Below are 23,973 nucleotides of genomic sequence, written 5' to 3'. Positions count from 1 at the left end.
TGAGAGCGTTCTAGCGAACAAATGCTTGATCCCTCCAGCAGCAACTAAACGTAAGCTTTATCATGAAAAAACGGTGGCACGCACGCGACCGGACGGCGAGCGCGGGGGATTAACTGGGGCAGGCAGGCAGGGGGGAGGGGGAGCGGCCGGCCGGCGGCCGACCGGCGGCGCGCCGCAGCCGGTCGGCCGCCGGCCGGCGGTCCCCTCCCCGTTTCCCCCAGGCTGCGCGGCGCAGCGCGGAGCGGAGCCAGTTGGTGTGCAGAAGCGCTCGTGGTGGGTCGCGCGCGCGGAGGTCCACCGTCACTTAGCAGGTATGCGGTGGATCCGGGGGGCGCCCGGTAGGCAAGCGGGAAAGCGCGCCGTGGTGGAGGCCTGCTCTAATGACATGGTGTTTGAAGGGCGCGCCGGTGTGTCTCGTGGTCATTTGCATGCATGCCATTCATGTGAGACGCTTTTGAGTGAGGCTGTGGACATGTGGTGGGGCCGCTCGTGGAGGCTTTGGGGCAGAAAGCGTATTTGCTGTGCGGTTCCTACTTCGTGTTAAACAAATATTCCTTCACATATTTGTATCATATGTGTCACCTATGTCGGCCACATTTTGTCATGTGTTGACATGTCCGTATTTCTTGTCTGGAATCACCCTTCAAGTATAGCGCGGATGACACATTTTCGGGGGTTATTGTCCCTATATGGTGAGTCAGTATTTGCACAGCGTTTTGGCCAGTGAATTATCTGCTGCGGACACATTTTTGGGGGTTATTGTCCCTATATGGTGAGTCAATATTTACACAGCGTTTTGGCCAGTGAATTATCTGCTGCGGACACATTTTTGGGGGTTATTGTCCCTATATGGTGAGTCAATATTTACACAGCGTTTTGGCCAGTGAATTATCTGCTGCGGACACATTTTTGGGGGTTATTGTCCCTATATGGTGAGTCAATATTTACACAGCGTTTTGGCCAGTGAATTATCTGCTGCGGACACATTTTTGGGGGTTATTGTCCCTATATGGTGAGTCAATATTTACACAGCGTTTTGGCCAGTGAATTATCTGACCGTCAGGTGCTGTAGTTGGTGTCAGGTGCTGTAGGAACGGACGAAGACGATGGTCGGAACAATTATTCCATCCCTAATACAATTGCCTGGGCCCGGTCCCCCATCACCATACGCTGTACACGTGTTGCGATCTATGACGTCACAGGTGAGTGCGTCACACAGTCCCCACGTCTTGGAGTACAGTCGCTGGTATGGCGTCATGGGTAACGACCTCGGGTAAGTACTTCGCCAGCTAAGAACTGGGCGTTAGTCTCTGTCAAGGCGTAAAACTGTAGGCCGTCATAGTCCTGCCGGAAAATTGATTTGCACCTTTCGTATCGTAGGGTAGATTCTTCCGCCTATGTTAATAGATTTCGTCACGCACTTCTGCGGTCTTCTGAGCCAAACGTAGAGAGATGTATTGTGACTTAAAAAATGCTTTAACAACGCTCAGGTAACCTCATGTAAAGCAACAGAAGTGTGTCTGTGGGCCTAGGTCCACATGGGACATGGCTTGGCTCTTTTTTAGAAAGCCATATCTTACGGCGATTCTGGTTATTGCCCGGTCAGGGTGGCTGCTAGTGACCGAAACTTTCTCGAAATTTTGGCGCGGATTACTTACCTACATTGATGTAAAGCTCGCAGAATCGTAGAGAGCGCAATGAGATTGGACTGAGAATCAAGGAAAGTAAAATAAAATTGGGCTCAGACGCAGTAGCGCAGTTACGTCGCAGGGCACTGGCAAAGCAAACACACGCATGTGAGGCTGCCGTAGGCCCGGACAGTCAGCCTTCATGCCACATGGCTCCAGCCTACTGGACCCAGGAATTTTCAAGTCTTTCTCAAGAACTGGGTCTGTCATCGCCATCACGCAGCGCCTCGACACGCTGACTTCCAAGCCCATGCGCTCTGTACGAGCATGATGACACGGCGGCGTGGATTCCACGGGCGCTGCATCGGCCGTCTGATCCCGGACACAGGCCGGTGGAGGCCGCCACACGCTCGTACATGCAAACAGGCTTTGGCTTTCTTCAGCGCGGTGACCAGGATGGATGGCTGTCCCTCATGGCTGCTTTCCGGCCCCTGGTTTTCCTATGTGGAAAGCCGGATAGCCGTCCCCACCTGTCGCTTTTATTAAGGTCACCAGGCTCCGTGGCGCGAACGATTAAGCCATGAACAGCGACCTTCAGATGACTCGAATGCGGATGTGGCTGTACGGTTTTCAAAGCTCACGTTAAACAGCATGCGGTGCACTGCGATCGCGTGAGTCTAGTGCTCTCGTTCGCTCTGGAGACTGTCCTGTCTGGTGCGATTGGTTCTCTCTCGTAACTTCAACCTCTCATCACAACTGCATGTACCCCATCATTTTATAATGACGCTCAAAGATGACCACGAAAAAGTGGTTGCTCTCGTGCCTGTCATATGCGTGGCAAACAAGTTTTGAATGGGATGTGGCCACCTTTCGTCGCAGCAAGCACAGGGGCGGCCAAATGAGGTCGGACCGTGATACCCTCGCTTCGCCGGCGGCGCCGTGCTCCCTCCACCGGGGCTGATCACGCTCTGCCGGCAGGTACAACGGCAGCCATGTCGGGCTCCCCGGTGCCGAACGAGATCTCGGCGCCGTACGAGGTGCCGCACTACCCGATCGAGCAGATTGAGACCAAGCTCGCACTGCAGAAGCATCTGAGCCAGAGGTGAGCGCCGACGCCGCGTCAGCTGACTGCTCTATCGACCCGGCCGGCGGCGGTGACCGCAGGGAGGGAGGGGGGGGGGGGGGGCGGGGGCGCGCTGGTGAGTGGGTGACCCTGTCAGCGTCGCAGCGAGGCCGACAGCGGGTCGTGCTGGTGCTCCGGGACCGGCGAGTCGCTGGAGTGGTTCAGAGCGTGGCCTGTGCTCTCGCTGTTAAAGACTACGGGGGCAGAGACAGTGTGTGAGGGATCGCAAAATGGGAACGGTGAAATACCTGGCATTTGATTGAAGAGAGGAAATCGCGTGCATGCACTTGATTCCCTCCGGCGTGAGTGCCCGGAGTGGACCCCGGAGTCCGTTCGGTCCCGCTCTGGCGGCGGGTTGGTGGATTGTGGACCCCGGAGTCCGTTCGGCCCCACTCTGGCGGCGGAGTTGCTGGATTTTGGATCCCGGAGTCCGTTCGGCCCCACTCTCGCGGCGGAGTTGCTGGATTGTGGATCCCGGAGTCCGTTCGGCCCCGCTCTGGCGGCGGAGTTGGTGGATTGTGGACCCCGGAGTCCGTTCGGCCCCGCTCTGGCGGCGGAATTGGTGGATTGTGGACCCCGGAGTCCGTTCGGCCCCGCTCTGGCGGCGGAGTTGGTGGATTGTGGACCCCGGGGTCCGTTCGGTCCCGCTCTTGCGGCGGAGTTGCTGGATTGTGGACCCCGGAGTCCGTTCGGCCGCACTCTTGCGGCGGAGTTGCTGGATTGTGGATCCCGGAGTCCGTTCGGCCCCGCTCTGGCGGCGGAGTTGGTGGATTGTGGACCCCGGGGTCCGTTCGGCCCCGCTCTTGCGGCGGAGTTGCTGGATTGTGGATCCCGGAGTCCGTTCGGTCCCGCTCTGGCGGCGGAGTTGGTGGATTGTGGACCCCGGGGTCCGTTCGGCCCCGCTCTGGCGGCGGAGTTGATGGATTGCTCAGCGCGGACCGGACTCGGCCCCGGGCGTTGGAGAGCGGGGCTGATGGGACATTATTGAACCGATAGAGGGAGAGCAGAACGTAATGGCACCAGGATGATGGAACAATGTAATGTATTAACATTGTCGGCCGGCGCTAATGAGAATACTGGCGGCTGATTCTGACGATAAATGTGAGCCAGTGATAATGCAAGAAGGGAAAGACTAACCTAGATGGAATGGCCACAGCATCATAAGCTTCCCTTGTGGATTGTCTAAGCAGCCGAGATGTCACAATCGGAGAATAGCCGCAGCCGACACGAATGCGAAGTGTGTGTGTGCCGTGTGCACCGAAATCGCAGCTCCAATGCCCAAAGGCAGCGAGCGGCCGCTTCAGCCCGTTTTGCTGCGGCAACTAAGCCTTGTTTGGCTTAGCCTACAGCCTAAGCCGGGCTGTTTGGGTCCGTGCTTGGTGCCACAGGCTGGAGAGACGCTTGCACATCCGAGCTCTGTTCGGCGAGCATGGCTGAGGGTTTTGCAAACAGGCGGGATCCTACACTATACGATCGCGCAGCGGGGTCAGATTCTCTTTAATGCGTATGAAGTTTCAAGCGCATACATGCAAAACGCTCTTAAAATGCAACCTCGCTATGGTGGTGGTTGGCGTAATCGCTGTTTTTAATGCTGCACCATGTGTGCACGGCGCATTTGTGTCTAGCGGAATTAATCCGGGGGATTTTCAGGAGCCACCTCGTTTTTATGGTGACAAAAGCAGGACACGATATGAATGGATGAGAAGCACACTGTTTTCAATTGAAACGCGCAAAGGGTTTTTGTCGGTTGCCTTTTTGGCATGCTATGCTAATTTGTTTAGTCTAGAGCGTCCCAACCCATTGACCAGTGGAGGGTCAAAGTGCGTCGTGTTCCAGAAAGTTAAAAGGACCTTGATGCACGGCAGTGATAACTGGTCAGTACCGATCTCATATCACTGTATCCTTCATGTTTCACAACAGTCATGGAAAATCGACATCATCATCCAGACAATACCACAGGCTGAGGTTGGCTCGTCTTTCGCCATTTGCATAGTTTGGGAAAATGCATGACATCTCTGTAACGCGTTTGACCTGAATATGGTAGGTCAACGCGCGAGGATTTCCTTAAAGGGAGTGTTCCACATTCAGGGGAGGTTTTGAACTGAAATAGCTATCTTAAAGACCGTTCAGTGCTGTCCGCAACCCTACCCTTCTTAAGACCCAAGCCATTCCAGTTTCTGAGGTACACGCCCGCGAAAATGGGGAGAGAATGTCGGGAGGGTATTTTAAAGCCACCTTTGCATCCATGACGTCTTAATATCGTCATTCAAATCCCGTCATTCCATAAGCCATACGGCGATTAAGGCAGATGTAATTGTTGAGGCGTTCATATCTGGCGTTCGTGAGTAAGACTTCCAGATATTATGGTTGTCAATGGGCTCCCAAGCAGTGTTGTGCAAGAGACGATGACGTGATCAAGCCATGACGTATTGAAAAAAAAACATATTAGCTAAACAGATAGTTGTGCTGCCTAGAGTAGCCTTTTCCACTTAAAGTATGCCAATAGTTAAAGTGAGCTTGTTTCATCATATCTGTTGCTTGCTTCAGTATTTTCAATGGTGGAAAATTCCCTTTAAAGGTAAATCGCCGTCCCAAGCCAGCCGGTAGTTTAATAACCGGCCAATAATGTAGCTAAGCGGGAGGTTTTGTCGCCATGCTTTGCCCTGGACCCAGGAGGAAGGCCCCCGTACTTTTTGGCAGTTTAATGCCCCATTGACTGAGACACCCTTATGACCGAATAGGGCACCCTGGTGGGCAAGATCCTCCGGACTACAGCACTATTGCAACCTGTTTTTGTATGATATTCAGAGTAGGCCTTTGATGACCTGTCCGAATGTGGACGTAATGTGGCCACGGCACATTCCAACACGACCCGACATGGCCTATCAACAGCGTCCAGCAACAGCGATCAGGAAGAGACTCTAGGTAGTTTGCTGCAAAGCTTTGCACTCGAAACATTTTCAAACGGACATTTGTCACAGCTTTCATAGCTTCAGATTTTACCCGCGCTTTGTGAAATAGGAACTGACAACGGACAACTGCCGGCGCTTGCTCCGTTAAATGCCAGGACGGGTATTTTCCACCACGCTCTTATGCCCCGTATCTGCGCGTGTCTGCGGTCAGTGATCGATCATGCGGTGACAAAGGCGACGGTAGCCTGCGCAAAGCCGCTGTGACGTCATAATTACCAGCTGCGCAGCGCCGCCGCGCCAGGCTGCGTCACGGCGGTTGGCGCGGCGGCCATGAGTCAGCGGACGGCGGTGACGTGCGCGCCGTGTGCTGCAGCCGGCCGACTGCCTTGGGGCTGTTCGATGGCTGATGAGCGGCAAAGAACGGGGTACGGAGAGATGAGCCTTATGTAAGGTTATGGCTCCGGTCCATTTTGAAGGTCGAGCATTGCTAGCGTAAGAACTTTCAGCTCGGTGGGTCCTTGTTCCCCGCGAGGAATCAGTGCACGATTTTGTTAATAGTCTGGGAGCTATTTTGGGAGTTGGGAGAGGGAACAAGTTCGGCCTTTGGGAAGCTCGGGGGGGGGGGGCAGCGTGCAGTCTGAGGCGGGACGGATATTCGGCTTGAGGCGGGAAGCCTCTGCACTTAAAGGTAATGATCCACATTTGTAGCCATGGAGGCAAGCATAATGTGTGATGAAATAATATAATGTAGTTATATATATATATATATTATATATATATATATATATATATATATATATCATAATAGTAAATTTATCATAATTATAAAAATATTTGGTATGGCTTTAAGTGCAAACGACTGCCCTAGACAACACAATGCCACTATTAAGTAAACACGGTCATCAAAAAGCCATCATGTGATTGCGCCATGGGACATTTCTTCTACGTGAGAGTCGCTGCCAAATGGCGTTGTCAGAATTGCCACTGTAGCGGCCGGGCTGACTCACTTGAAGCACTTCACCCTGCTGAGAGGTGACGCTCATGTTGGTGCGTGTTTACAAAACCCCAGTATCGTTTTGTGCGCTCTTCCTGTGCGGCATCAGAGCTGTCTGCCTCAAAGCAGAGAGAATAACTACAATGATGATATAACTGCAGCATGCAGTCAGCATCTAGGCAATGACGTGGGCACTGCTGCGTTAGTGAGTAAATTGACTTTGGCACGTTTATCCAAGCTTATTTACGGATTCTGAGACAAATGTAGCGTTGCCTGTTTTGGTCATTCCATCGCTTTAGTTAAGATAGTCAAACTATACTATTTTTATATTATGATTCGTGGTATTGAAAACATGACCGATAATGTCCTACAGGCGATTATATGTTTCCAAAAATATACAAAAAGTGTAAGAACTAGGTTTGCAAGTCATCAGATCTGCTCATGATAAAAGTCGTGCTGATACAGAACCTGGTCATGGTTTCAACCGAAGGCTTCTTCGCTTTTCGCTGAAGTTTTGCAAAAAAGTGACGAGCTTGGGCAGCTTAGTGAACATGGTTTGCTGCATGATATATATATATATATATATATATACATATATATATATATATATATATATATATATATATATGCATCGATATTGATATTGATATTAATAAACGTCGGAGTAAGGGCAGTTTGGACACTTGTCGAGAAAGATGAGTGGAAAATCATGACTACTCTTCATTGCTATTTTTAGAAGTACTTGACTTAATCATCAAGTTAGAAACCTATGACACATTTTACATACTTATCGGTCAAATATGTTATTATATTTTAGTAACACCGGCGTAAAGCTTATATTTTTCCTACTTTGCATATATTTTTCACGCATTCTTGTCAAACAGGCGCTATTTGTGTTGGCACTAAATGCTAATAAAGAACTTGCCGCACAGGTGCTAAACGTGGGATCAGCTTATTCGGCAGACAGTTTACGGTCGCATCGACTCTCATTTTAGAACTTTAGCTTGTGCGGATGATCAAATCTTGTTCTGCTTACTTTTCAGGCTAATTGATTTTTATGACGCAAACGATTTAATCTCCCGGAGACGGACCTAGTATGTCGGATCTAAAACCACGCTAAAACGAAATTTTTGACGAAGTAATCCGAAGCTTTGGGATGGATGTATTTCTGGGATCAGAGCTCACGCTAAGCAGTGCTTGTTGGGCGGGTCCTGGCCCACACCACCTGATCGTGTGATTGCATGCCAACGGCAGACCGGGTGGCGAAATTTTGACGTGGCGCAACGCTCGGCACAGTCCGTTCTGCCCTCGGACGTCACCTGACCTTAAGCGCGGTCGTTATCGCTGGCCGTAGGTCATGCCTGTCCAAAGCAAGGGCTGATATTCGTGATATCAGAAGCGAATTTGACAAGCATTTCTGATGTCCAATAGGCTGTTTGTAGCCGTTCATTCCAAGGAACGCTTCAAACATTATTAACTTCGGACGAGAAACTTGGAACCTGAGGAGCTTGGGTATGGCATTTGCAAGTCTAAGCAAGAGCAGTCGACTTATATACGCATGCATAGATGCATATATATATATATATATATATATATATATATATATATATACATATAATGACGACTCCAATGCCTTGACTCAATGAATGACAATGACAGTAAATGACTTCAAACGTCTTGCTCGATCACTACATGCTGCACTTGGGAGGAGGAGAGGAGTGTAGGCGTAATGACGAGTGGTTCTTCCACTTCCGCTTGGGCACCTGGTCCCGAACTCCGGTTGTGCCATGGCCCCGGGGCGCTGGCATGACCTTTGCAATCGCCGGCGCTCCACGAAAGGTGCACCACGACGTGCGTGATATTCCCTTTATAAGAAAAAAACATGTCGCGTGTTCTTCATGCTAAAGTGATTGGCTAATGAATGCTTGAGTTAGCGGCAGAAAGCTCATCCACAGAAACCTGCATCCGTGTTTAAAGATCCCCGTATTAAGCGTCTGGAGCTCATCGCTAAGCGGAAAGTCCTTTTTCCACTTCAACCGATGTTTAACTTATGGCATATATACATACATATATATATATATATATATATATATATATATATATATATATATATATATATATAGCTTATCCCTCTCCTCTCCGGGCTTGAATGATTATTGCAGGACATTGTCGTCGTCAGTGGCGCTAATATTCGCGCAGGGGTAACATCATTGAGGAGAACGAAAGCCCGCTTACTTATTCCAGGTCTCTGTTTTAAGACTTCATCGAAACAAACCGTCGATCCCCACCCTCCCCTCGTAGCCGGTCTGGTCACCCCGCGCCGCGCGGTGACCTCATGACCTCGACTGCGCCGGACGTCAGCTGCTTGTGTATCGCTACGGGCGCCCATGTGATCCGTCTGGAGCCGACCGGTCGCGGCCGGCCCGGACGCGACTGGACGTGGCATTCCCGGACTGCGCCGGACTGTACCGGACTGTACCGCCTCGGCCCGGCTCGGAGCGTAGCGCCTTCCTGTCCGCCGACGCCGCGCCGGTCAGCGGCGGGGTGGCACGCTTCCTCCGTCGGAACACCGCCGGTCCGCGGCGCGGCGCGGGCTGAGCCGGGGACTGCTGAGCTGGACACAACTACGACTACGGAACCGGCCACCGTCCCAGCGGGGCGCCGCGGCGTGGAAGGTGACGAGGCGCTACGACACGACGGCGTGTTGCGGAAGGGCGTGGCGCTGTGACCTGGATGATCAGGCGGGTGGACCAGTTCGGAAATGCTAACCCTCGTTTGATTTCGTTTTCGCAGGGACGCAGGAGTCCGTTCATCCGACAAGTGAGTCTTTCTCAGTACATCTGGTGATGGGCACGCTTAGCGCAAAGCGCATGCGCTCTCCGGTCTAGATGCGCGACTTCTCTCCTCCCTTCTCTAGCACAGTAGGTCGCCGGGGCAGAAAGGAAAAGCACGGACCGGCTCCTAACACACGAGCGTCCCGTAAGCAGTGCTCCGTCGTTGCTGGCGTCGATCGATAGCTTGGTGCTCCGAGGTGTCATATCTTCTCGGACCCATCGTGGGTACGCAGATCACAACGGTGGATGTCGGTATGCGGCCTGAAGTAGAACGCCATGGTGGCACCGAGTTGATCTTTCTGTCTTGCTTTAGATAAATGTATTGCAAGTATTTGTGTCAGAACGCATGATAAGTGGAACGTTTTGTGTGCGACCTGAACCTACCACCTGGTAATGTGGCTCCAGTTCACCGAAAAACTTGTCCTTTGCTCTCAATAGTCAGAAAAGTCACCGGGAGATCAGTGCGTGTCACACAATGCTGTGGCGCGGCCGTCCCATGCCAAGAGAGCCCTCTTTCTCTGGTGGTCAATTTACCGCGTTACCTCGGTTGGACCAAGCAATGCGCTCGCCTTGGAGCTGGTAACCGATGCGGTCGCATTGCTAGTCCAGCACCTTTTCCTTGCCCTCGGCAGAAGGCTCAACCCACAAATGCGTGTCCATTTCGTTTCCAAATCCGCCTCCAATGTGACGCATCTGCATGACCTGTCGTGGGGGCTTTGCGGTGGTGTTTTCCCGCATACCCCAATGAAGAGGTCGTTATGTATAAGTACATGGGCCTTCACTCTTGGACCCCGGGCGTGGACATGGACCGACACGTTTGGGGCACGGGCGTGGGCATGGGCCGACACGTTTTGGCCAGGGGCGTGGGCATGGGCCGACACGTTTGGGCCAGAGGCGTGGACATGGACCGACACGGTCCTCATGCTGGGACCGGTCTGATTGAACTAACCGCTGAAAAAGGTGGGAAGTGCTCGTGAGAAAGGGATGGATGTTTTATGGATCACCTAAAATAGAAGGTGCAGTACTCGAGTGAGGCAGGCTGGGGGTCTCCACGCGAAACCATTTACGAGTCGCAGGAGTTCCCAGGAGGAGCTTTCATCTTATTCTGTCCTTGAACATGAGTGTTCTTGTGTCATTGCCACGGATCAGCGCACTTGGTTGTCTTCGATCCGCGAAATTTGTCCATTTTCTGTCTTTCACCCGCGGGATTCCAGTATGGGCGCCGCAGGCTCCCACATCCAAAACGTAGCGGCCTTAATATTTTTTGAGTGAAGGTTTCTGCACACTTCAACAATTCACAGAATAGAAACACAAATTGTGACATTTGACAGAAGTCGCCATAGTTTGGGACGGTGCTGTCCCGTTTCCACACCTAAGCAGTGCATTTCGCTTGTCGCTCGTCACCAGGCTAAGCACATGTCTGCCGCGGTGACCGGCGGGTGGCGGGCCAAACGCAGCTGACACTGACCCTGGAGCGGCCCCCGCTCCCCACGCCAGGCCGAAGTCTACGTCGGAGGGCCGCGTGTCGGGCGACGGGGTCTGCGTCGGAGGGCTGCGTCTCGGGTGGCGAGGTCTGCGTCGAAGGGCTGCATGTCGGGTGGCGAGGTCTGCGTCGAAGGGCTGCATGTCGGGTGGCGAGGTCTGCGTCGAAGGGCCGCGTGTCGGGTGACGGTGTCTGCGTCGGAGGGCCGGGTGTCGGGCGGCGAGGTCTGCGTCGAAGGGCCGCGTGTCTGGTGGCGAGGTTTGCGTCGAAGGGCCGCGTGTCGGGTGGCGAGGTCTGCGTCGAAGGGCCGCGTGTCGGGCGGCGAGGTCTGCGTCGAAGGGCCGCGTGTCGGGTGGCGAGGTCTGCGTCGGAGGGCCGCGTGTTGGGTGACAGGGTCCGGTTGCCGCTCAATTCCTGCCTGGACGACCGGCCGGCCCGGCCCAGACCCCGGCTCGGGTCGCAGCATGGTGTCCCCGGGCATCCTGTGGTGGGCTGCTCTTCCGCTTGCTGCTGCAGCGCGCCGCGTTGTCACTCAAGAAGGAAAGGGGAGGGGGCATGGAGGGAGGGTAGTGATAGTGCTGCACTGTGCTGCCCGCTTGAACTTTGGGCGCCTGCGACGGTAGTTGACGACAGGATGAGGTCCGCGATTTCTTGTCCAGCTCAGTGTCACCAGAAATCAGGCATCGCTCTAAGCCATTTCTTATACACATATTTGTGTTACAATTGCTTCTGACGGACATGTATAGCACTGCAAAAGCGCACAGGAGCTCATTTAGCGGAAATGCTAGGCTTTGTTTATTTTCGGTTTGATTTTTTACGGAAGCGACGCCATCGTCCGACGTTTGGACGCCTGGCAGCAGCATATTGCCGTCATATTTCGGCGTGTTATTAACGCAAAGATCACAGAATAACGGTGTCAGGGTGCACAAGAATAGCTCAGTGACACGTGACATCAATCCTTAAATACCACAACGATGCATCGTGATGAGCCGTGCACTGCCCATAACCTAGGAGCTGGGTCGCTGCGGTCTGTCGTGCCCCGGGCCGGGAGCGGGTAGCAGGATAGCAGGGCGGCAGGGTAGCAGGGTAGTGGGGTAGCGGGGAATGTCACCGTCCTATGAATCTGGGCGGCTGGTCTGGAGCGCTGCACTCTGTCGAGCCGCGGGTCGGGAGTGGATAGCGGGGTGGCGGCGTAGCGAGGAGTATTCCTGTCCGATCAGTCGGGGCGGCTGGTCTGGAGCGCTGCGGTCTGTCGAGCCGCGGGCCGGGAGTGGGCAGCGGGGTGGCGGGTAGCGGGGAGTATTGCTGTCCGATCAGTCGGGGCGGCTGGTCTGGGTCGCCACAGGCCGCCAGTGGCTCGGCGAAGCGGGGGTTGATCAGGAGGAGCGTCTATTTCGGGGTGCTGACATTCGTCCCGGTCGGGTGTCCAAAATCAGCAGCGCCCGTCGGGGACGGCACGTCCTGGATAGCGGTGTTCACAATCACATGACAAAGGGGATTCGCACTAGGAGCCCCTCCATGGGAAATGGCGCTTGCTAGGGGGCAATGCCGCCTGGAAAACGGCGGTACAGCAGCACCGGCGCTACGGCCGTGCGGTAGATCTTTAAGAGACCGGCACTTCACCAACCTGCTCAACGCCCAGGTCTGAAGCATTGGTGTGAACATGACCCCCAAAATGAGCGTATTGTGGGCATGGTCCTCATTTGGAGCCACATGTAAAGGCATGGGGCTTATCAAACAGGTTTTATGTTACCTGAGAATAAATCAACAGTATGTCAGAGAGCTTGTCCATAATAATAGCACGGCAAGCTTAAAGAAATCAAACGAACCAGGTGGTTATGCCGCTCGTTCAGACGGTTCACTAGCCGCATGAGCGCACGTGTAATCAGGTCTGTCTAGACCCGGCCCAGATAGCAGCACGTGCCAGCGCAGCGGCCCGTCCGTCGCTCCATTGACGTGACCTCCAGCCCGCACTGTTTACCTGGCAACGCTGGCATCACGCCCGCCAAGCACGCATGCTCTCTCTGTGGTGTTGCCAGATGCGCCACTCGTGACGCGTTGGTGCCGCATTGCCGCCATTTGTCGGCACGTCGCTCTCGGAACCGAAACCAATTTTCCCACAGCGACTGCGTCACTGCGTAGGCTCCACCACGGTCTTCTTAACATGGCAGAGGTAAAAAAGAAGGGAAGAGGACTTCGCAAAACCAGACCAGTATTTAACAAGGACGCAACCAAATCAATCCAAAAGAAGGCCCAGTGAGTCGGTCGAGGTCGCACAAACGTACGACGCATTCTGGAAAATGTCAGCCAATCTCTAGGCAGCAGAGCGACTACACCACCAGAGGCTGGCGGAAGCCGATGAACGGCGTCGGGAGACCGCTGCACAGCCCACAGGTGACAGCACGATGCCATACGAGTTGCAACGGCTTCACCGGGCCATTCTGCCGTCATTGAATGGCTCCGCGGCGATGGTCATCAAGGAGTGGTGCGCTGGCATTTTGGAGGCAACTGGAGCAAGACTCCAAGGCCGAAAGGGAGAAGATCTGGTTCCAGCATGATGAGCGAGTCCCCACGCGCCAGGGCTGGCCCTGAACAGTCTGGAGGGCCACCTCCGAGTGCGCAGCATCAGCAGAGGGGCATCCCGTGACCTCTGGATTTAACCCCCAAATGTTCGTCTGTAGGTGTTCCTGAAATGTCAAGTGTTCAGAAAGAGCGGCCTCGGTAACCTGAATGGAGCCATGGGCCAGGTGGTGCACCAGACCATACCTGACACGTGCACCGACGCTACTGGCACGGGTGTCGATTTGTATTCTTTTGTGAGGGCCCTGCCCCCCTCCCCCCTCCTGTTGAGGTGCCCCCTCCCCCAATGTTGGTTTGCCACCCCCCAATGTTTTTGGCTGGACTACTACAAATAAACTTGGGTAAAGGATTATCATAACACAAAGACTATCTTCTCTTATCTTTCGGCGTAGTGGCGTCTCGTATCAGTCACATAACAAAAAGTCATTGTTGCTCTCACCGTAAGATTCAAATAGTAACAACTGAACGGATAAACGATGCAATGCATTTTACATACCTAGCGCCATAAGACACACAATGGTTTGTGAGGTTAAAGTGAAAAGCTCTGGAATATGGGGATGACCTAAGTACTTCATGGCTACCCCGTCCCCGCCCGCCACGACTAAAATGCGTGCCGCCTCCCATGGCCGACAAAGAAGAGCGCCATCGGTGCCGTAAGGTAGCCTCTACAAGGGGCGCCTTCACGTGCCGATCAGAAGCGACGCGAGCGTCCAATGCCTGCTCCTTGGATCCAATCCTGCATGAGTTCTATACTGTCTAACTTAAAGACTTATAAATTATGCAAAGATTAAAAACATACATTGCGTTAAATCAAAATAAGTTGGGGTTAATCCGGTGAGAAAAAACGGGGGGGGGGGTTCGGGCCTTGGTTTCGCCCCCCCCCCCCCAATAATTTACCAAAATTGATACCCCTGGCTACCGGTGTGATGGCATAGCGCATAGTCTTTGGCATCCTTCAAAACTGGGGTCACCCTGAACATGGCGCTGAGTTTCGTTAGTGATGACGTGTGAATGATTCCTAACATATACATCCACTGCTTTATGAATATTTGTCATCGATAAGAAGGATTGTGAAGATTATTTGTTGTTCTTTTGGGCTGTTAAAATAGGTTAAAATGGGCAGAAAGAATCCATACATTTCATCCGTGCGCCCAGTGTAATTCCGATGTCCGGTCGTCAGAAAAAGTACGTTGGGTTTTCACCTCTATAATTACCATTGTCAGCGGTACCAAACACGCGGCACACGACGGCAGTAATTTAGAGACCGAGTCGGCGGGTGACCGATTGTATATCTACGGTATGCAACTGAGGCAGTTGTTTTCTGCGCCGTGACGAATCAACATTGATAGCCAAATGATACGTTAAGTGTCATGTTTATTAGCGTTTGTGGCGTCTGTTGTCTGTTCGTGGTACATAGGTGCAGTGAATTAGGCTGTAAACAAAATCCTGGTCCCCCAGTCGCAAATCCAGGCAGCCCCCCCCCCGCGGTCGCAAATCCTGGCTGCGCCGCTGTTCTGTACCCGTGGTTACTCGACAGGGGACTTGAATTTATTGCAAGCACCTCTACACCAGACATAAAACGACCAAGCGAACAGAGGACTACAGTCCCGATCAGTAGGCGCCCGATCGGCGGCATTGAGCCAAACGCGAGGAGTGCGGCGTCGCTCGCCGAGCACGAAGCCAAAGTCGCGCCGCTGACCAAAGCCGGAGTCGAGGCCGTGAGATCGCAGCGTCGCGCCCGGCGACAATGGCGATGCGCTGTCACCAACCGGGAGCGGGTCGGGTCACCACGTCACCAGCACCTGCACCGAGCGGAACGCGACGGCGACGGCCCAGCTTGGCAGCCACCTGCAGGGATTCTGCGAGCTGGTGTTTCATCTGATCGGGCGCGCCCGCGAGCACGCGGTCCCAGCCAGGAGCACTCCACACAGCCACACAGCCAGGCAACAGGAGCACTCGCAGCCTTTGTCTTCACGCGGAACACCCGAGCATTCAGTCGCCAGCTAGATTCGCAGGTGATCTGAAACCTCGGCGGTGTCAGGGAGACCGTGCTGCAGCTCGGGCAGTGACGCGACCGGTATGGGAAAATTGGTTTATGTTCCGAGGTAGTGATGCGACGGCAAATGACGGCGATGTGGCGCCGACGCGCCGTAAGTGGCGCATCTGGCAATACCGTAAAGAGAGGCTGCTTAGCGGCCGTAGCGCCTGGTGGTAAAGTACAGTACTAACGAACCTTGTACTGCAACGCTGGATCTCGTTGGATCAATTTGACGACTCGGCGGGCGTATTACGTCGTAGCAGAGTAAAGCTTTAACTGCCCTGATGCTGCCACGTTACAGTACAACTCGACCACCCCCTGTCGCTCCGTGCTGAGCAGCACACAGGGGCCCGGCGAACATGTGGCGCATGGAACTTGAGGGTACGTGCCATCGAGACAAAAATGAGTGCCATTAGGCCCGTCACACGTCATCAAGGTCAAGCCATCAATTTCTTTCCATCTATCTAATAGCGTCGCTGTGGAAAAATGCGCTTGAAGGCGCCAGGGAGAGGGCTGAGCCTCATGGACCTTCCCCTTGGCTGCGCTTCGGGTAGATAATGCGCTATGGCTGGCTGGGGCATAGCATGGCGACTTCCTCCCCCTCCCCCTGAGCTACGTTGTCATAAAATGTGAGGCGATCTCATAGGAATTCGGTACGATTTTTGCAAGAGTTTGGAGGAAATTTGGTTTGGAAACGACTACAACCACTAAATTGTAATTATTTTGTTTTTTCAAAGCAATATTCGCCAGCACCTCCATCCCTGCGCAACGATGACAGGCACAGGTATAACCTACCGCACTCCTGGACTACCTTGATGACCACCTACCACTGGACAATCCTTGATGGCTCAGTCGGGTTATTTGGCCCACGGGCGGAGAGGCTAGTAAATTTGTTATCAATGCGTACATTACAGGACCGATATACCGTACAAAGCAAGAAGAAACAAGACTGTTTGGTGTTAATGGCGTATTATCGAGATCTGTCCAAAATTGAATCAACAAAATTAATCAATTCGGCGTTTATATGATGCAGGCGATTATCATACACGTACTAAGCACGTTTCAAGCAGATGTATTGATATCTTGCAGACTTGTACCCCGCCAAATGTCCCTATGACAGAACATGAACCATGATACGTTAGTTTTTTATGGTTCACTTTTTTAATATGGATTTGTGGCCGACAGCATTGACTTTATGTCGGCCCAGAATGGCACATGTTTGTAAACACTTCCCTGAATCCCTGTGCAAAAAAAACTACAATAATGTGCCAGAACACCCGATTTTGATTTTCAAGTTTTGGATTTGCTTGACCTGACCTTGCTTGTCTCGTCCTCTTCAATTTCTTTGGAAAATGGCCTTTTTTAGACTTGTTGCCGCATTTTCGAGAAGAGACGAACCGGGGCCCTCGAGAAGCGTTTTAATTTGCCGATCCAACGAGTGGCCGCTGGAGTAGATACCAAGCGTGGAGGCAGACACGATTCTTAGACAGTGCCGAGTTAAGTACACCGGCTAGGAAGGCAAAGACATTGTAATTTGATAGTTTCGTTTTGTTACTAATTATCATTTTGGCTATGCCATTGGTAGGTATGATAAGTAATTTTGTTGTTATTTATGCTCACCTCATTACAGTGAAGAAAAAAAAGACACTTAAAATCGCAACTTAGTACGGGCATTTCTGCGAAAGCATGCTCTCAGCGTTGACCGGTGGAAAACACCTGCCTCATGAATTAACTGTTCCTCTTAATTGTGCAAAACCTGCCGACGATACAATTATGTTTTTTTCGAAGCACTTCTGTTTGCTTCCCCGTGTAATACAAATGTTTTAAAGGTGTGCAGTCATAAGCAACAAAAGTGCTAAAATATTTTGAAGCATATTTCGCCTTAAAAAACGAAACGACTCCGCTGTTATTGTGGTGAAAAACGGAGTCCCGAGTTGGTCCTTAGTTGTTGTTTTGTTTGTTGTTTTTTTTTGCTACGGATGCCAGTTTTTGTCTGCTATTGTAGGCCTTATATAATTTTAGGTGCTGGCTGCTTCATTTTTTTAGATGGTTTTTGTTTCAATTTATCACATAATCGAGACAAACTGCCGGAGGTCGTTGGGGCGGGGGGGGGGGGAGGAAGTCCTCTCCCAGAAATACCAGACTCCAGTACTATAGCTGTGCGGTACAAGTCGACATGTGTGCTTTTGGAAGCATCACAAAGGTGTTTGTCAGTCCCTAAATGTATTTCTCTAAAATACTGCTTTCGAGATATCTCCCTGCCTGTTTGACGTGTCCGCGTCAGTGACCTGTGCGCTTGCATCAGAATACGTGACGCGGACCTGAGAACAACGCTTTATCAACCTGATGTGTGATTATCAACAGAAAGATTTTCGTCGGTGAGGAGAATTTCCAAGCATTAAAGAGACTCGATACTTGAGAAGAGCGTGAAACATACAAGCCTTACCAGATACTGAAGACATGAGAAGCCTCACAAGCTCAAAAGTTGTGTTCTTAAGCAGCTTCAATGAACATTTTATGCATGAAGCTGCCGTGGACAGATGATCGCAAGTTCCGTTTTCTCTGCGACAACACACATGTGGTCTGCATAGACGAACGCAAACTTATTAAATAAATTGTACATGTTTTGGCCAATGCACAAGGCCATGATAATCTACCCGATGGTCCTGTATGCAAATCCATTATAATCGACGTTTTTACGTGAAGGGTAAGAATGTGTCATGAAAATTTCATTATTACAAATCATATGATACCTGTTCGAATATCGTTAAATCATAGTGTGTAGTGATTGGTGTTTGCAAACCAAACCCGGAAAATAAATTTGATATGGCGGGGAGAGTGAAGTGCGTTAAGCTTTCATATAAATAAAGCATGTCATATATACTGAGTGATTGGAATGCACGACCTATTGTACTATGTCTATATCATTGTACGCAGTGGGTATGCATGCATTGCACAATTACGTACATGGTTCGTATTGTTAGTCGTCGCACGTTTTCCCCACGAAATCGACAAGCTTGCCAGCTAGAATATGTGGTGACATACACAAACGCCGTAATGATCTTGCCACTACTATAAGTGTAAAATTCTTTATCACCGGCTGGGAGGACCAGGATCAGTCGACGCTCGCGCAGCATCCAACGGGTCGTATTGCTGGCCTGACTCTGTGGCCTGCCGTTCATGTGGGCCGTCCTGTCACAGCCCGTGTGCCGTCCCGTTCGGCCTGTCACAGCCCGTGTGTCGTCCCGTTTGGCCTGTCACGGCCCGTGTGTCCTCTCATTGGGCCTGTCACAGCCCGTGTGCCGTCCCGTGCGGCCTGTCACAGCCCGCGTGTCGCCCGCTCGGCCTGTCACGGCCCGTGTGTCGTCCCGTGCGGCCTGTCATAGTCCGTGTGTCGTCCCGTTCGGCCTGTCACAGCCCGTGTGTTCGGCCTGTCACAGCCCGTGTGTCGTCCCGTTCGGCCTGTCACGGCCCGTGTGTCCTCTCATTGGGCCTGTCACAGCCCGTGTGCCGTTCAGTGCGGCCTGTCACGGTCCGTGTGTCGTCCCGCCCGGCCTGCCACAGCCCGTGTGTCGTCCCGTTCGGCCTGTCACAGCCCGTGTGTCGTCCCGTTCGGCCTGTCACAACCGTGTGTGGTCCCGTTCGGCCTGTCCCAACTAGTGTGCCGTCCCGTGCGGCCTGTCACAGCCTGTGTGTCCGGCCTGTCACAACTCGTGTGTCCGGCCTGTCACAGCTCGTGTGGCCGGCCTGTCACAACTAGTGTGCCGTCCCGTGCGGCCTGTCACAGCCCGTGTGTCCGGCCTGTCACAACTCGTGTGTCCGGCCTGTCACAGCTCGTGTAGCCGGCCTGTCACAGCCTGTGTGTCGTCCCGTGCGACCTGTCACAGCCCGTGTGCCGTCCCATGTGGCCTGTCACAGCCCGTGTGTCGTCCCGCTCAGCCTGTCACAGCCCGTGTGCCGTCCCGTGCGGCCTGTCACAGCCCGTGTGTCCGGCCTGTCACATCCCGTGTTTTCGGCCTGTCACATCCCGTGTGTCCGGCCTGTCACAGCCCGTGTGTCTGGCCTGTCACAGCCCGTGTGTCCGGCCTGTCACAGCCCGTGTGTCTGGCCTGTCACAGCCCGTGTGTCCGGCCTGTCACAGCTCGTGTGTTGTCCCGTGCGGCCTGTCACAGCCCCCGTGTCGTCCCGTGTGTCCGGCCTGTCACAGCCCGTGTGTCGTCCCGCTCGGCCTGTCACAGCCCGTGTGTCGTCCCGCTCGGCCTGTCACGGCCCGTGTGTCCGGCCTGTCACAGCCCGTGTGTCTGGCCTGTCACAGCCCGTGTGTCCGGCCTGTCACAGCTCGTGTGTTGTCCCGTGCGGCCTGTCACAGCCCCCGTGTCGTCCCGTTCGGCCTGTCACAGCCCGTGTGTCCGGCCTGTCACAGCCCGTGTGTCGTCCCACTTGGCCCGGTCTGGTCCGTCGTCTCCGACGCGTCTCGCTGCGGCGGCCACGCCCAGAATGCCCTCTCCCACGCAGTCGGCCGCTCTCGCCGATGCCAGCCGGTTTCGCCGACGGTTGAGATCGGGAACGCGGTCGCTGGGCTTCTGGGTCGCCGCTGGGTGATGCGTACATCCGGGAGTGACGTGACGTGACGTGACGTGACGTGACGTGACGTGACGTGGAAAGTCCGGCGACAGCGGTATCAGACTGATGCCTCACGTCCCGGACGTAGACCCATGCGGCAGACGTGCGCGTTGTTGGGCGTTGGTGTGGTGTCAGCGCATTGGGATGAAACACGTGGCTTTCTTTGCGCTAACGTGTGCTCAATGGTGCCACACCAGTCACGGTGATGAAACACTACTTGGAAGGTCAGCGGGGCAAATGGTCGTCTGGGCTGATGAAACATTTAGCGGAAGCCATTTATATGTAGTCCGGCTGTGATGTAACTCAGGGCGCGGTAAACGCGCGCGAGGCAAGGGAGGGATAAGCCTTCCAACTGTCCGGTATGTACGTTAAAGTGGGCGCTGTATGGGCGTTAGATGACGAGAAATAACCAGTAACCACGATCGCCACCCGTCCCACCACAACCGCGGAGCACTTCCGTTGTTCGTGGACGTGATCTCCGACATAAGCAATCATAAAACCAATTCAGGGCAGCTTCACTCTCTACAAAACTTTCAGATTCCTTGACATGAGTGCATCATGTATTCAAATTAAGTGATGCATAAGCACGCTATGTTTAGTGCACGACACAAACAAATGTTTTGGCGGGAAAGTCTGTCGAAATTATTGTGAAAATTGAACCACGGTTTCCATGGCGCCAAAATGCATACCAATGCACATGTTTTCGGAGTTTAAAGAAAGGTTTTCTTTATTTTTGCATCAGTGCAGAGCCAGCAATGCATTGTATAGACTAATTACATAGGACAGGTGCATAGATAGACTCGTCACAGTAATTCTAGAAGCTGAATTATCTTTTCCACACCGCTAAAAGGCTTGACAATGCCCATGTCTTTCGGGATTTAATGAAGCTGTTTTAATCCCAAGAAGTTTTATTGTTATTATGGTGTTGATTTTCATCATTGGTTGTATTTAGAACCAGAAGTCCACTGGATATCACAGGCTTGCAGAACTTACGAAACGTAAGAATAATGAAGCGAGTCCATGTAGTGTATTAGGCAAGTCAACCACAAGCTAAACGCGTTCCATATCAGTAGGCATATTGTTTGTTATATTGATATATAATGTTTTACGTGTGAATTTGATTATGAATGTGTAAATTTACATGGATGGTCGGTATATGTTCCTTAATCGCTTATTTGTAGCTCAATTTACCGGACGATTTTTGATGTGGTTACGGTTACAACATGGGTCATGTTTTTCCGAGCGTTTACATACTTCTCCGAGACGCCTTTGAAAGCTTTCGGAGCATGCCCGATTCCTGCTCTGATGCTGTGCGGCGCTAGATGCTCACAACTCTGCCGCAGCTACATGAAATCCGAGGTTGACCGGCGGAGCGAAAAGCCATCTCCCGAGGAGGCGGATGCGGCTGAGATCGACGACTACGACTATGTGCCGCACTTCCAGCGGGTCTCCATCTCCGGAGAGGACACCAGCGGGGTAGGTACACTTCCAGCGGGTCTCCATTTCGGGGTGTACCTACCAGAGTGTCTCCATCTCCGGAGAGGACACCAGCGGGGTAGGTACACTTCCAGCGGGTCTCCATTTCGGGGTGTACCTGCCAGAGTGTCTCCATCTCCGGAGAGGACACCAGCGGGGTAGGTACGCTTCCAGCGGGTCTCCATTTCGGGGTGTACCTACCAGAGCGTCTCCATCTCCGGAGAGGACGCCAGCGGGGTAGGTGTACACCTTCAGAGCGTCTCCATCTCCGGGGAGGACACCAGCGGGGTAGGTACGCTTCCAGCGGGTCTGCATCTCCGGAGAGGACACGATTGGAGCAGGTATGCTCTTGCTAGTCCCCATCTAAGTTGAGGGCACCAGTGGGTAACCGTGCCTCCGACTGGTTTCTATCTTTGAGTAAAACACTGCAATGGAAAATTTGTGCACGTTTGCCAGTCGCACCCAGTGGGTTTTTATCTCCATCTGGTAGAGGCAGAGGCACTACATAAAAGCCTGCCACCTTCTACAGGGAGTTTCCGTTAAGGATTGACTCGCAGTGCTTTAACAGCGACATTGGGACCTCTCGTCTCCACATTGTTGTCTTTGGTCAAGCGAAGAGATATTTTAAAAATTATTCCGTGATTGATAGCGGACATGTTGTTCAGCCATTCATAATTCATTGACAGTATGAGGTGACAAAAGAGAATAGCCATCGTGGCTTATACCACATTTCTATTGTCGCTAATACCAGAATACACAAACACAATTGATTAGGCATTCTTGTCTGGAAGTTAGATGCTTTCCCTGTCGGCCGCACTCACTCTTTCTCCCAGACAGTGTCGTCAACGAAAAATACGGCTTGCAGACAAACTTTCCAAACGTTTATGTCCAGGTGGCAGCTACATACATCGCGTGGTGTATGCGGGGTGTCTGGCACTGATAGGTCATGCAGCCCTTCCATGGCGACCTGTGACGTGCGGCACGGGGTCTGGCTTTGCTGTTTGATGTTCTCGGCGATGTTTTGCCCGAGTCGTATTGTACTGTATTCACGTCGCAGCACATCCCAATATATGATGCATTCTATAAACAGATAAGATACAGACCTGGCCATTTCTGTGCCATGTCATGACTTAAACACTCCCGGGTATGGAAACACTCATTCGTTCAACAAAAGGCCTACACGTCTTACATCCATTAAGAGCGCGTGCTCACGTCCCGATGACTGTAGGAACTCTCGCTTAGTTGTTGCAGCAAAGCATGGGTGGTAAGAGCCCTCAAGTAGTGTGGCGGGAGGTTGCAGTCGTCCGGAGCCTGATGGATAACCTGCCGTTTGCCACTGTTCTGACGCACCTCGGGCACCCTGATATGTGACAGACGGGTGCGTCTTCCCAACATTTCAATGTTTGTGTTGAGTATATTTGCCGATGCTGATGGTTGTCCCGTTGCCCCGTGATGGCAGGTCTGGTGGAGTTGTTTCAGCTCTGGCAGTCATCACAGCACCCGCTGTTTGACTTCCGATCTGCGCGAACTAGCTGTTCATGACGTTTGGGTCGACCTCAGGAGCTGTGCTCGGGCCGTCTTCATCGCCAGCGATGATCGACCGTTTGCCTTTATACGAACCGCTTGGCCCTGCCTCACGGATTTTCCCCGGATGTGCTCACGGCTGTCATTACGGATGGCTGATTTCGTCAGTCTTCTCAGCTCCTCGTAGCGCTGATGATCGCCCGAAGCCAGTGCAGCGATCCTATGGAGTCGTTTCGTGTCATCATCTGTAGATGCCTATGCGACTTGTTTGGGTATTTCGTGTGCGGTCCTGTCACATATCACCTTCATCGGTCCTCGCGCATTATGACGTGAGTTATGTATATGATTGTGTGAGACTGACACCCAATTAGACAACCGCAGATGCAGGCGGCACGCATGCCAAGCGTTTCATTGGACGTGTTTATTGAAAAGGTCATGACGCGCTGTTCCCATTGGCTGTACTCAGTTCTTTGGATGAGCTTTTTGTTATCGGCAGAAGGGATGAAGGGTGCGGGACCAGCTGATGTTCCCAAACTTGTTCAATTGTACAGGCTATTATCGTTCGCTGAGTTTTCAATACCTTCCCGCTAATTTTTGTGGTTTCAAACTACCTACATTTTCTTGAAGTATGAAATGCTATACATTCATATGATTCAAATAAGTTCATAAAGAGTTAAAGCTTAGCATATTCGCAAAATGGTAATGCATGCTCGGCACAGTTACGTGCGACCGATGTTAGCGGTAACAATGCGGGATTG

General features: G+C 52.5%; 1 protein-coding gene across 2 annotated transcripts in view; it reads left to right on the top strand.

Annotated features, from left to right (window-relative positions):
• The first annotated feature begins 262 nt into the window (after positions 1-262).
• The window catches only part of LOC119093262 (AMP deaminase 2), a 37,428-nt gene continuing 13,717 nt past the window's right edge, over positions 263-23,973 (top strand). The window contains exons 1-4 of one of the 2 annotated variants that reach the window (XM_037216185.1): positions 263-311; positions 2,607-2,730; positions 9,451-9,477; positions 21,559-21,691. In XM_037216185.1, the coding sequence (XP_037072080.1) occupies positions 2,621-2,730; positions 9,451-9,477; positions 21,559-21,691 (270 nt within the window). In that variant the 5' untranslated portion in view covers positions 263-311; positions 2,607-2,620. The remainder of the gene's footprint in view (positions 312-2,606; positions 2,731-9,450; positions 9,478-21,558; positions 21,692-23,973) is intronic. The other variant, XM_037216186.1, reaches the window with a different exon arrangement.

The sequence above is a fragment of the Pollicipes pollicipes genome, unplaced genomic scaffold (assembly GCF_011947565.3).
Source record: "Pollicipes pollicipes isolate AB1234 unplaced genomic scaffold, Ppol_2.1 Scaffold_4002;HRSCAF=4701_pilon_pilon_pilon, whole genome shotgun sequence".
In the NCBI taxonomy this organism is placed as follows: Eukaryota; Metazoa; Arthropoda; class Thecostraca; order Pollicipedomorpha; family Pollicipedidae; genus Pollicipes; species Pollicipes pollicipes.
Note: the sequence above shows the minus strand (reverse complement) of the source record. Positions and strands in the feature narration are given on the sequence as shown.